The sequence below is a fragment of the Oryctolagus cuniculus genome, chromosome 1, assembly GCF_051225735.1.
Source record: "Oryctolagus cuniculus isolate XC-2025 breed Fujian yellow rabbit chromosome 1, ASM5122573v1, whole genome shotgun sequence".
Taxonomy (NCBI): domain Eukaryota; kingdom Metazoa; phylum Chordata; class Mammalia; order Lagomorpha; family Leporidae; genus Oryctolagus; species Oryctolagus cuniculus.
This window is the reverse complement of record NC_142867.1, coordinates 118,817,176-118,831,547: the sequence shown is the minus strand read 5'-3', so window position 1 is coordinate 118,831,547 and position 14,372 is coordinate 118,817,176. Positions and strand designations below refer to the sequence as shown.

The 14,372-nt window shown below is 45.4% G+C and overlaps 1 protein-coding gene across 2 annotated transcripts in view; it reads left to right on the top strand.

Annotated features, from left to right (window-relative positions):
- The window catches only part of FEZ1 (fasciculation and elongation protein zeta 1), a 51,685-nt gene that overhangs the window by 10,933 nt on the left and 26,380 nt on the right, over positions 1–14,372 (top strand). The window contains exons 1-2 of one of the 2 annotated variants that reach the window (XM_089335266.1): positions 298–420; positions 7,296–7,395. In XM_089335266.1, coding sequence (XP_089191392.1) covers positions 398–420; positions 7,296–7,395 — 123 coding nt within the window. In that variant the 5' untranslated portion in view covers positions 298–397. Of the gene's footprint in view, positions 1–297; positions 421–7,295; positions 7,396–14,372 lie in introns of those variants that run through there. The other variant, XM_002708685.6, reaches the window with a different exon arrangement.

The following is a 14,372-nucleotide window of genomic DNA, read 5'->3' as shown; positions in this document are numbered from 1 at the left end:
CTGCTATGCCAGAAGTTGTACTCCTCATTTGTTCAATAGGGAATTGACTGTGATACCAACTTACCTCTAATTTGTTAAGGGCTTGGAAGATCCAGGCATGAAAGGAGGGTCAGATTTGAATATGTATTTTCCGGTTGTGAATTCAGAAAATATTCCGGAATTTCATCTTTATGTGTGTGTGTGACCACCCTTTGCCTTTTCCATGAGACATCAGATCTGGAGGTCAGAGCCCCTTAGGGGTCACCACAAATGCAAGTGGATGGCCCTCACCCTACCTCCTGCCTCTCTGGCATCCCTGTCATGCCGCTTAGAAGGACCCTGCAGAGACAGCTGGATCAAACCCACGAGACCAGCAGCTGTTTTCTGTTCTTCAGACAGAATTATCGGGTTAAAGGCAATGCTAAAGACAAAGTCCATGCAGTAAGTAAACTGACAGTCCTCAGACATACTTTAACTAGAAGATAAATAAATGCCAAATAGTTTGATAGGGAAAGCTGACAGCTAACTCTGGTTTTTAGGACATTTCCTTCTCTTTTCTTGGAGGTTTCCCCATATAGAAGCCAAGAGTTGGTATTGATTCTATTTAAACATTTGGAGAAACATAAAAAGATGTTTAAAGGAACTGATGTGCTACTAACTCTCAATTCCTAAACGTTAACCACAAAACTGCACTCATGCTAAGTGTGGATGTTGGCATGGCTGGACACAAATCAAGCAGTGGGCAAGAGAAGAGGCCAGCTGAGGGGGTGGTTAAGGGAAATGTTCCCAAGCTGGAATTTGAATAAGCCCTTGAAGCTGCCCACCTTGTTGTTGGGCCCAGGTACCTACATGTGGCTGTGGATTTATTTGTCAGGACTGATCAGCCCCGAAGGCTGTGTTGCTAGCTCTGTGTGCACTTGTCTTTGCGCAACCCCCGCTGTTGGGTTTGCTTGTGCTCTGCCTTTTCCACATCCCCAGCCCTTTGATGTAAAAGACAGTGTAGTCAGTTCTACAGGCATTTAAGTTCAAGCTATAAAAAACACACTTGAAAAGTCTTTTCTGCTATTATGGGGCTGAGACAGCCTTATGGCAGCATAAGGATAGGCATTGAGGCCACCTGTTTTATCTTAGTTCTTTGATAAATGATGGAGTAGGGCGGGCTTTCAAAGCCTCCCATCCCACAGGGAAAGAGAAAGAGCAGGACGCTTCTCGGCGGCAGAGCCTTTTCCTTCCTTTCCTTGCAGAAAGCTCTGTTTCCCCTCCCAGCACTGACTCCTCTGTCCCCGAGGCCACCTGCCCGCCTGTCATGGTGCATCCATCATTGCCTTCGGTTTCCCCTTCACTGGGCTGGAGACCTGGACAGGGAGCTGTCGTGCCCCCCTCCCTCCTATTGCACATCGAATGCACAACGTCCAGAATGACATAGGTGTGCATGTTTTGCACAGGGCCAGCTTCTAAACTGTTGCCCTAGGTTGTGATTTGGAACTAGCTACACAAAGGTACTGGAACAAGTTCATGGAAAAGGGAATTGAAAGACAAGGTTTGGGGACACCTGTTCGGCCTAGTGGTTAAGATGCTGGTTAGGATGCCTGTGTTAATTAGGAGTGCCTGGGTTTGATGGTCGGCTCTGGCTCTTGACTAATGCAAGCCCTGGCAGTCAGCATTGATGGCTCAAGTAGCTGGGTTCCTGCCACCCATGTGGGAGACCTGGATTGCTCCGGGCTTGGTTACCCCTCCCCAACCCCCACTCTGCCACTGAGTCATTTTGGGAATGAACCAGTGGATGAGAACTCTGTCTCAAATAAATAAATGCATAAATAAACATTTAAAAAATGAGTTGATCTTGGTGAAAAAATTTTTGAACCTATGCTTAATAAGGAGTCTTCAAAGAGTTTGTGTAAAAGGCATATTTTTCATTATAACAAAACTATGTATGGACCTCAAATTTTTTTTTTGCCAGAAGGTAAACTTATCTTTTAATTCTATTTTTTCCACAAGTATTTTGAAGTTCTCTCACATTATTTTGATGCCTGTGTCAGTGCCAACTCTATGTTTCATAAAGAGTTGGAATCATTAAATGGCTAGGAATACAGGCTCTGTACGCTCAGTCTCTGTAGTGCCAGGATTCAAATCCCACCTCTGCCATTACTGGTTGTATGACCTTAGACAAGGCAATTAACTTCACTGCATTTGGGGTTTTTCTCATTAGCATCTGCTTTGTAGGGTTGTGAGTAATGAGTGACGGGCACTTGGCTCATGGCAACTGCTGGGCAAGCGTTGGCTGCTCTTGTTACTCTTGCGAAATGTGCACTGAGTAGGGAGCGGAAGGAATCCAGTGATTATACAGAGGTGGGAGCTGCTTTATCTTAAAGGCTATTTGTAAACTTCAAAGGATAAAAAGGACATCAGAAAGGAAGAAGAAAATCTGGACAAAGTATGAAAGCGAAGGAGGATGGTTTGAAATCCTGAGGTTTAGGGAACTGTCACTAAAAGCCTGGAATTAGAAGAAGAAATTCAGAGTATAGTCAGGGAGGTTCAGGTGAGAAAAGCGGGCCTTCCCCAAGTGATCAGAGGGAGTCTTTAACATTTTTAATTAATTAATTTATTTTAAGATTTATTTATTTACTTGAAAGTCAGAGTTACACAGACAGAGAAGGAGAGGCAGAGAGAGAGAGAGAGAGAGAGATTTTCTATCTGCTGATTGACTCCCCAGTTGGCCGCAAAGGCTGGAGCTGTGCTGATCCAAAGCCAGGAGCCAGGAGCTTCCTCCGGGTTTCCCACGTGGGTGCAGGGGCCCACGGGCTTGGGTCATCTTCTGCTGCTTTCCCAGGCCATAGCAGAGAGCTGGATCGGAAATGGAGCAGCTGGGATTCGAACTGGAGCCCATATGGGATGCCAGCACTGCAGGCAGTGGCTTTACTGGGTATGCCACGGCACTGGACCCCTGCCATTTTTTTTAAACAGTCAATGTATGTTAAATACTTTTTTAAATATTTACTTATTTTTAATTTGTATGTGTCTTGTAAATACAACTTTATGTACATGGTAATTCTTCCCACCATTCCCGCCCTCCCCTCCTTCCTGCTCTCTCTTGTTTTGTCTGAGAAAGAAAGAAAGAAAAAGAAAAAAAGAACAAATGGAGTAAAAAAAAAACACTAAGAGATGTGTTCTCAGCTGTCTGTACAGGGCTGATCTATGTTATCTATGTTATTGCCTCTCCAAGCTGATTTCCCTTTTTTTCCCCCTTCCTCTTTTCCCTTACTTCCTCCCCCTTTCCTTTTAGAAAGTTAATTTCTTTTTTTTTTTTTTTTTTTTTAAGGCAGAGTTAGACAGTGAGAGAGAGAGAGAAAGGTCTTCCTTTTTCCATTGGTTCATCCCCCAAATGGCTGCGCTGCGCCGATCTGAAGCCAGGAGTCAAGTGCTTCCTCCTGGTCTCCCATGCGGGTGCTGGGCCCAAGCACTTGGGCCATCCTCCACTGCACTCCTGGGCCACAGCAGAGAGCTGGACTGGAAGAGGAGCAACCGGGACAGAATCTATCGTCCCAACCGGGACTAGAATCCGGGGTGTCAGCACTGCAGCCAGAGGATTAGGCAAGTGAGCCGCGGCAACCAGCCAGAAAGTTAATTTCTTTAAAGAAGAACCCAAGGCTGCTACTTCTTTTGTGAGCTCTTGGACATAACTATAACTTATGAGACATAGTAATATCTTCCTTTTAATATACTAAAAGGAAGTGAATCTTGAGAACAAGTTTTACTATTAAGTTTCACAGTACAACACTTTGGGGATAGAGGTCCTGCGTGGGAAGTTAGTGCACAATGATTCTTGTTTATTTAACAAATAACGCTCTTATGTATAATATCAGTAATTGCCCAAGGCTTTTTTTTTTTTTTTTTTTTTTTTTTTGGCAGGCAGAGTGGACAGTGAGAGAGAGAGAGACAGAAAGAAAGGTCTTCCTTTGCCATTGGTTCACCCTCCAGTGGCCGCCAAGGCTGGCATGCTGTGGCCGGCGCATCGCGTTGATCCGATGGCAGGAGCCAGGTACTTCTCCTGGTCTCCCATGGGGTGCAGGGCCCAAGTACTTGGGCCATCCTCCACTGCACTCCTGGGCCACAGCAGAGAGCTGGCCTGGAAGAGGGGCAACCGGGACAGAATCCGGCGCCCCGACCGGGACTAGAATCTGGTGTGCTGGCGCCGCAAGGCGGAGGATTAGCCTAGTGAGCCGCGGCGCCAGCCTGCCCAAGGCTCTTGCCACGAACTGCCAAGGCTATGGAAGCTTTTTGGGTCCATTAGCTTGACAGAGCCATAAGCAAAGTGGAACTTCTCTCCCCTCTTCAGAGAAAAGTACATCCTTCTTTGGTGGCCCCTTCTTTCCTCTGGGGTCTCACCCATAGGGGTCCTTCGGGTAGGACGTTTTTTGCCAGAGTGTCTCGGCTTTGCATGCCTGCTATGCTTTTAGGTGCCATTTAAAGGCTATAAAGGGTCTCAAGGTCATGGGGAAGTGTGCAATCCACTAAGGTCCCAGCTTCTGTCTAACCCCTGGAGAAGCAGAAGGCTCCTGCCTAATTTGGGTTTTGCTGAATTTCACTTCTCCAAGGCCCTTCCTGTAGGGAAAATTCTGAAGGTCAGTGCCCGCATGCATGTTCATTCTCCAAGTGGAAAATGTAATGCAGTGATATGAAGCGAAGTCTCCTGACGGCCTTTCCAATGGGTCTGGTGCCCTGGAGCTTGTCCTGGAGACAGCAAATCACATTTGCCTCTTGGCTCTAGGATGCTAATGGGACTTGCATTTAGAAGCAGCTTCAATTAATGCATCTTTAATAGTGCATGACAGAGACTGGGATATCACTCATGGTTTAAGAAGTAGGCCCTGAAATCCTGCTGAATCTGTGTCTTAGAAGCACTTGTTGAGTTCTCTCAGAGCCTTCTTGTAATGGTGGCAAAATACAGAATTAGCAAATGCTTCAAGCACTGCTATTAAATTGTGTTTTCATAGGTTTATTTTATATTTGTTTCATCAGCAATTGTGTGCATTGTGTAGGAGGTAAATCTTTTTGCTTAGATGCCCATGTGTCAGATATCATTTCTGATTTTATCATGTTAATAGCATTCCTCTCCTGCATTAGTGTTACACACCTGTTTTCAAGTGTCTGTGCTGGTTTATATACATAGTGTATAAATTTATATAAATATAAAAAATATATATGGTTTTACCCTAATCTTTTCAGCATCTTATGACATATTTTGTTACTTTTTTAAATATTTATTTATTTGAGAGGCAGAGTTACAGAGAGAGAGAGACAGAGAAAAGGGTCTTTCATCCGATGGTTCACTTCCCAGATGGCTGCAACGGCCAGAGCTGGGTCTGAAGCCAGGAGCCAGGAGCTTCTTCCGGGTCTCCCACACAGGTGCAGGGGCCCAAGGACTTGGGCTGTCCTCAGCTGCTTTTCCAGGCCATAGCAGAGAGCTAGATTGTAAGTGGAGCAGCCAGGACACAAACCAGCACCCATATGGGATGCCGGCACCGCAGGCAGAGGCTTATCCTACTACACCACAGCACTGGTCCCTTTTGTTACATTTTGAATTTGATCCATACACACACACACACACGCCTATTTTTAAAAAAGATTTTTTAAAATTTTATTCGAAAGAGTTACAGAGAGACGTAGAGACACAGAGAGAGGTCTTTCATCCTTGGTTTACTCCCCAAATGGTCGCAATGGCCTGAGCCATCTTCTACTGCTTTCCCAGGCCACAGCAGAGAGCTGGATCACAAGTGGAGCAGCCAGAACTCGAACCAGCGCCCATATGGGATGCCGGCAATGCGGACTGCAGCTTTAGCCCACTGCACCACAGTGCCGGCCCCATATATGCCTATTTTTAAATGATTGTTTTCTTAGATTAGTATATCTAAATAAAATGTACCTTCTGGGGCAGATGTTGTGGTTCAGTTGGTTAAGCCACTGCTTGGGATGCCCGCATCCCATACTGTAATGCCTTGTTCAAGCTTAGTCTAGCTTCCTGCTAATGTGCCTAGGAGGTAGCAGATAATAGTCCAAGTATTGGACCCCTACCTTACATGTAGGGGACCAGGATGGAGGTCCTGCCCTCTGGTTTATGTCTGGTCCAGTCCTGGCTGTTGTGGACATTTGCAGAGTTAGCCAGCGGATGAGGGTCCCTCACTGTCTCTCCCTCTCTCTCTGTCACTCTTCCAGATAAATAAATAAGCATGGGCATGTATCACTCGAATAAATAATACAATAAAAAAACCTTCTACCTTAGTCTCAGAGGTATCTCTCATTTTTGACTTGCATGGGCCCCTGTAGAGCCCTCATTTATATCTGATACAAACTCAAGTGTTGCTGCCTTCCATGGATGGCTTTATTGGAAGCTTAGTTTACTGATTTACATTAATCTCTTGGTGTTGACTAATTTTTACATTTTCCTGGTTTGTGTTTGTCACTTCAGAGTTTTCCTTAATGCTTTCTGTTTTTCACCCCAAAAAAAGCAATAAAAATTATAGAATAGAAACCTTTTCTTCATATATATATCTATATATATCAGTATCATATATATGATATATATATATCAGTATCAGGATTTTTTGAAAGAAATGTAATAAAGGAAGTTGTATCTTTCCTTGCTGCAAAATGAATGCATGGACAGAGGTATATTTATTGGCACATTTAGACTACATGTTGCTAGAGGGTAGGATTGGACCACCGGTGGGCTCACCACAGCATTGTGGGTCACAAGTACGCATTCCCAGTATTGGTGTCATCTCCTTACCTACAATGGATGTCAAGGAGTTAATTCTTGACCATTTAGACTGCAGGCCTCTGAAATGTGTCTAAACTGGATGATAAACCCTGACCTTAATGAGATTCAGCCAGAAAACCAGGATCTCTGTGTTTTCCTGTCTCTGCTTTTGTTTCTCTCTCTCTGCCCATAGGAAAGGGGACATGGGCCTTCTTAGGCTCAGGGGGGTGAACTCTTGTTGAGTGGAAGATTTATTTCCAGGGCTAGAGGAAATTTGATTATAGACTCTGCCCTTTGTGTCTCAATGGTGAGAAATTCCTCTTCCCTGGAGCCTACACCTGTGCACCCGAGCCCCTGGCAGGCTCCGTGCTCTTGGCGCGCTCACCCCTGGCCGTGCCTCTAGCTCAGTTTAAAGCTGCTCTGGCCCTGCCTGCTGGAAGGCAGATGATCTCAGCCTGGCACACACAGCAGCCTCTCTCCTCCCCCCGCCAGCTCTTCCTCCCTCCAGGCGGGGCCAGGCCACAGATGTGTGCTAATGAGAGCTTCTCTTTGTTTACAGGGTTTGGGATGCTCTGACAGACAATTACATCCCTTCACTCTCGGAAGACTGGAGGGACCCAAACATCGAAGCGCTGAATGGCAACAGCTCTGACACCGAGGTACCTCTCTGGGGCTCCCTGTTCAGGAGGACTTGAGAAGATGTGGGCTCCAGTTAGGAAATCATTCAGTCTTCCTTGTCCTGTAACAAAGCTCAGGATTGCTCAACATCCCTGCTGCAAAGAGCAGTTATGGAGGGGGTGGATGATAGGGGGACCTCCTGTGTGTCTGAAGTGATTGGGATGGTCCTCTGTGAGGAGAGTGGGCACAGACAACTTCTTCTGTTGATCTGTGTCCTACAAGACACGGAAGTAAGAGTCCAGTATCACAGGCTTCTTCTGGAGTTCAAATAATGAGTTTTTCACCAATCAGGCTTTCCCATTAAAAATAAAGAACTAAGTCTTACCAGAAACAGGGCTGAGAATAAGTGCTGGCTGATCTTGCAGCCTGTGTGAAACTCAACCAAGGGGTTGTTTAAGTGTCTGGGTCAAGGCTACACTCCCTGGTTATGGATGCCAGGGAAAGGAGCCTCAGGGCTTCTGATAAACAGAGGATACTTACCGGGAGTCTATTTGCACTGGCCGTGGGTGCAGGGAGTGACCTTTCAGAAGATCCAGATTGCTCCTCCTGGCTGCCTACATGAGGAATGGTGTCCTAGTCACTTTGATCGGCTGTAAGAGAACACCTTAGATGGGGTAACTTGCAAACACTGGAAATTTATTTCTCATACTTCTAGAGGTTGCAAAGTTCAAGGACAAGGGCCTGCCAGGTTCAGCCTCTTGAGGAAGGCCTGCTTCCTGGTCTGTAGTCAGTCATCACATCCTGTGTCTCCACACAGCTCGCTGGGGTCTCCATTAGGAGGGCACTAATCTCATTCATGAGGGCTGCAACCTCATGACCTAATTCCCTCCCAAAGGCCCCACCTCCTACCGCCATCACCTTGGGGGTTGGGATTTCCACAGATGAACTTAGGTTTGGGGGAGAGCACAGACATTCAGAGCATAGCAGAAGGTAAACTGTTTAATGGCTCAGTGAATGTAAAAAAGCTGATTTCTGCTTCGCTTGGTTTTCTAGTTTCAGCTGAGGAGGACAGGTGATGAGTTCTTACCAGGAAGGGCTGGCACAGCCCCAGGGACTCAGCAAGTGATGAAGGGAGGTGGATATAATCTTCCTGGGTGATCCGGAGTTGAATTCAAGGAAAGGAACAGGAGACAGATTCCCCTTATTGGGCAAGATATCTACGGACTACTGCTTGAGATAGCATAGCAAAGAGATCAGCATTTGGCTGATTTGTTGAAAAAGTAACTATGCATGTCTTCTTTTTTTAAAAAATCAATTCATTTATTTAAAAGACAGAGAGAGAGAGAGAGAAAGAGAGAAAGAAAGATCTTCCATCTGCTGGTTCACTCCTCAAATGGCTGCAACAGCCGGGGCTGGGCCAGGCCAAAGCCAGGAGCCAGTAACTTTCATTTGGTCTCTCACATGGGTACAGGGGCCCTAGCACTTGGGCCAACTTTTGATGCTTTCCCAGGTGCATTAGCAGGGAGCTGGATCAGAAGTGGAGCAGCCAGATGTGTTGGGGGTGGGGAGGCAGCATTGTGGCCAGTTCAGAGGGTTAAACCTCTGCCTGCAGTGCCAGCATCCCATAGGTTGGAGTCCCAGCTGCTCCACTTCCAACCAAGTCCCTTGCTAATGTGCCTGAGAAAGCAGTGGAAGATGACCCAAACATTTGGGGGCCTGCACCCAGGTGGGAGACCTGGAAGAAGCTCCTGGCTCCTGACTTCAGCCTGACCCAGCCTTGGCTGTTATGGCTGTTTGGGGAGTGAACCAGCAGATGGAAGATTCTTTCTCTCTCTCTCTCTCTCCTTTCTCTCCTCTCTCTCTCTATTTCTGCCTCTCAAATAAATAAATAAATCTTTAAAAAAAAAAAAAAAGAGAAGTGGAACAGCTGGAACTCAAACCAGAGCCCATATGGGATGCCAGTGTCACAGGTGGCGGCTTAAGCCATTGTACCCTATCTATATATCCTTAACTCTTCTAATAATTAACCATCCAAAATGTTCAAATCTGCAAGGCATCGTTGACTAGGGCAGGTCAGATGGTGCTCTGAGACGAAGATTTGCTGCACACCTACTGAGCACGTAGGAAGCTTTGTCTCGGGTCCTGTTTTGAACTCTGACTGCTCCTTTGCTCTTGCTTCTCTGTATGCTGGTTAGAACTGAGCCAGAACACGAAGGACAAGAGGGCACTCACGGAACAAATCCGGTGGCTGAAATTCAGTCAGATCCATTGCAGTGCAAGCAGCAGACGTGGCTTTGTTATCTCTTTTGCCAGTTTTCTAACTCATTTGGCGGATGAAGCCAAGGATATTTAAGATAGCCTGCCCTTCAAAAGGATCTAATTCCTCCTCATTTGCAGATTTCCCTCCAGAGAGGGAATATTTCAGGGGGAGCTGAATGACCCCGAGACGGATGATCTTCCTTTGTAGTAGTTCTTCCATCAAACCCACGGGAAAGGACACAGTAGCAGAAGAGGGTGGATTAAAGCAGTTTTAGTTCATCCTTTTTAAAATTCTCTGGGTTAATTACTGAAGCAGCTTTTTAAACGGACCTCAGTTTAAATGACTTACTGGGTTAGCCAGAGCTGTGTATTCCTTCTAGGAAACGTACTGACCAACCAACCAAGTGCCCTTGGGGCGCTCAGTGCCCACAGCTGGTGGGCTTCTCGCTCATGAGCCCACAGACCCTCGGCGTAAGTGAGCCACTGCTGAGAATCAGCTGTTTGCTCCCAAACCTCATCACCCTTGTCTTTGTGCCCAACACTAAGTCATTTCACTAAGTGTTGTAAAAACTGTTGAATTTTGACTGTAGGGTCATTTTTCTGTATTAAAAATTAAAATTTCACATGTACAAAACTTAAAAAGTCAAAATTTTAAAGACACCAGGTAAAAATAAGTCTTTAAAAAATTAAAACAGCAGCCTCTTGCCTTGTCTTTCCCTACTGTGTAGAGGCATCTATTTTTGTTTCTTTTTTGAGATACAGCTTTAATTTTCTAACAGTATATTTATATTGCTGTTTTCTATGATTTTTAAAAAAGTATCCATTTTAGCTGTTATCTATTAACTGTATTTTGAAAGATAAAAATACAATTCTTTTGCACCAACTGCAGTACTCATACCTTTCCTTTCTTGGCATATAGGGTTGTCACTCACTGATAATCGATTCAAAATTATAGACACAATTGTGGCTATGTAAATATTATTTCTAGTTGAACCATGTAGTGTTCTGGAAGAAGATTTCCTCTCCCGTGAAACTTTTTGCAATCACCCTGTTTTTGTCCTTTGCTTAGTTTCTAACGTGTGTATCGTTTATTCAACTCTGCGCTCTGACTGAAGCACACATTTCCCAACATGATTGCTTTGTGTTCTTGCACGTGATAGTCAGGTGCAGCCGCAAGAGGGGCTACAACACAGGCTCACGGAGACCAAGTTTATTAAACCATCGTCCCTTGGTATCCCCACGAGGGAGGAGGCAGGAATTGGGTCCAGGACCTGCCACTGATACAAAAATCTGCCTGTGCTCAAGTGGCAGGCATTTGGAGCAGTCGTTAAGATGCATCTTGGGGCTGGCGCCTCGGCTCACTAGGCTAATCCTCCACCTAGCGGCGCCGGCACGCCGGGTTCTAGTCCCGGTCAGGGCGCCGGATTCTGTCCCGGTTGCCCCTCTCCCAGGCCAGCTCTCTGCTGTGGCCCGGGAGTGCAGTGGAGGATGGCCCAAGTGCTTGGGCCCAGCACCCACATGGGAGACCAGGAGAAGAACCTGGCTCCTGCCTTTGGATCAGTGTGGTGTGTCGGCCGCAGGGCGCTGGCCGCGGTGGCCATTGGAGGGTGAACCAATGGCAAAAGAAGACCTTTCTCTCTGTCTCTATCTCTCTCTCTCTCACTGTCTAACTCTGCCTGTCAAAAAAAAAAAAAGATGCATCTTGGGGCGCCTACATCCCATGTTAGAGCTCCTAGATTCAAGTTCCAGCCCCATATCTCATTCCAGGTTCCTGCTAATTCATACTCTGGAAGGCAAAGTCGTTTAGGTATTTGGGTCCCTGCCACCCATAGAGGAGACCTGGATGGAATTCTGGGCTCCTGGTTTCCGCCTGGCCCAGCCCTGGCTGTTGTGGGCATTTGAGGAATGAAGCAGCACATGGAAGATCTTTCTCTGTGTCTCTGTCTCTGTCTCTCTGTTTCCCTTTCAAATAAAATAAATAAATAAAAATGTAAGTCCTTTATGTGAAATGACATAGTATTTGCATATAACCTACACATATCTTTCCATATACTTAATCATCTCCAACTTACAATACCCAACACAATGCACAAGCTATAGAATAGCTGTTGCATTGTATTGTTTAGGGAACAATGACCAGAAGAAAAACCTTCCATACAGAAGCAGTTTTTCTTTTAGAATACGTTTGATGTGTGGTTGGTTGAATTTGCAGATGAGGAGCTGTGGATATGGAGGGCCAGTTGCAGCTACAGGTCCTAGAAGCAGGAGGCAAGGCATGGGGCCACATGGGGAGGCAGTTCCCTGCTAATGCACCTGGGAAGGGAATGGAAGATGGCCCAAGTACATGAGCTCCTGCCACCCATGTGGGAGACCCAGATGGAGTTCCAAGCTACTGGCTTCAGCCTGGCCCAGCACTGACTCTTGTAAGCCTTTTGGGAAGTGGACCAGAGGATAGAAGATCTCTCTCTCTCTCTCTCCCTTTCTCTGTGTTGCTCTGCCTTTCAAATAAAAAGTATATCTTAAAAAAAAATCCATGAGAATATCTTTGTTCACCTGTTAGATATGCTGTTAAGTGTTCAATATGATAGTTATTCTAGGTTACTGTCGAGAAGCCCAAAATCTGTTGTGATCCCCAGTTCTCTGGATATGTGACTCCTTTTTGGTTCTCTCTAAGAAGCTTTTAGTATGTTCTCCTTCCCCTTTCTCATTTGAAATTTTACAATAATGTGCTGTATAGTGGGTTTTCAATATGTATTATGCACTCTATTGTACTCAGTGGGCCCTTTGAAGCTGGAAACTCATGGCTTTACCTGGTGGCATACTTTCTTATGTTATTTTTCTGTAGGTAAATGATCTGTTTTCTACCTCTATTGAGATGCATTTTTCTCCTTTATTGTTTTGATGTGATGAATTTCATGAATTAAGTTTGAAATATTAAATCAAACTTGTATTCTTGAGATAAAGCCAACTAAGTCATGCCGTATTACCCTTCTTTATTTTATTATTTTCTCCCTACAGCTTTAATGAAGGATAATTAGCATGATTACAGTGCACTTGTTAGAGTGTACTCTGTGATAAGCTTTGATATATGAATACATCTGTGAAACTGTTGCCACAATCAGGAGAGTAAACATAGCCATTATCCCTCCCTCTCACTCGTAATCTCTAGGCAACCACATACCTGCTTTCTGCTACAATTGATTACGTTGTGTTTCGTGGAATTTTATATAAATGGAATCATACAGCCTGTCCTTTTTTTGGTCTGGGTTTTTAAACATTTTTAAAAATTAATTAACTAATTAATTTGATAGACACAAAGAAAAAGGCAGAGACAGATAGACAGACCCAGGGAGCCCTCCTATTTGCTGGTTCACTCCTCAAAAACTCATAACAGCAGGGATTAGGCCAGGCCAAGGCCAGGAGCCCAGAGCTTGGTCAGGGTCTCCCCATGTGGGTGGTGAAAACCCAAGTGCCTGAACTCTCACCTGCTGCCTCCCAAGGTGCACATAGCAGAAAGCTGGAATTGGGAGGGGAACTGGAACTCAGCCCAGACACTCTGGTAAGGGGTATGAGCGTCCCAAGCAATTTTTTTTTTTTTTTTTTTTTGACAGGCAGAGTAGACAGTGAGAGAGAGAGAAACAGAGAAAAAGGTCTTCCTTTTGCCCTTGGCTCACCCTCCAATGGCCGGTGCGCTGCGGCCGGCGCACTGCGCTTATCCAATGGCAGAAGCCAGGTGCTTCTCCTGGTCTCCCATGGGGTGCAGGGCCCAAGCACTTGGGCCATCCTCCACTGCACTCCTGGGCCATAGCAGAGAGCTGGCCTGGAAGAGGGGCAACCGGGACAGAATCCGGCGCCCCGACCGGGACTAGAACCTAGTGTGCCGGCGCCGCAAGGGGGAGGATTAACCTAGTGAGCTGCAGCGCCAGCCCAAGCAATCTTAACCATTAAGTTCAATATGCAATTTCCCCCATCTGGCTTTCTAAACTTAGGATAATTATTTAGCAATTTAACTTTGTTGTTGCGTGTATCAGCAGTTCATTCCTTTCTATTGCTGAATAGTGTTCTAATATATGGGTATACTATGATTTGCTTATTCATTCACCTATAGGTGAACACTGGGGTGGTTCCAGTTTTTAAATATTGCAAGTAAAGCTACTGTGAACATTCTTGTGTAAGTCTTTCTGTGGCCATGCACTTCCATTTCTCTTGGATAAAAACCATTGAATAGAATAGCTGAATCATATGGTTGATGTAGTTGTAACTTTTTAAAGATCTGCTAAACTACTTTCCAGTTTGAGAGATCCGATGGTTCTACATTCTCAACAATGCTTGTTACAGACAATCTTTTTTTTTTTTTTTTAAGACTTATTTATTGAAGCAGGAGTTGTGGCAGAGCAGGTTAAGCCACCAGTTGAGATGCCCATATCTCTATGCAGAGGCTGATTTGAGTCTCAACTACGCTATTTGTAATCCAGTTTTCTGTCTCCTGGTGCCCAGTCCTGGCTGTTTCAGGCACTTAGGGAATGAACCAGGGGATAGAAGCTGTCTTGCTCTGTTACTCTGTCTTTCAAGGAGATGAAAATAAATAAACACTTTTTAAAAAGTGTTTGAAAGGCAGAAGATGGGGGCAAAATCTGCTACCTCCCAAGAGCGTTCTTTAGCAGGAAGCTGGATTGGGAGTGGAGCAGCTGGGACCCAAACCAGTGTTCCTATATGGGATGCTGGTGTCTTAAGTGGCAGCTTAAGCCACTGCAGTATA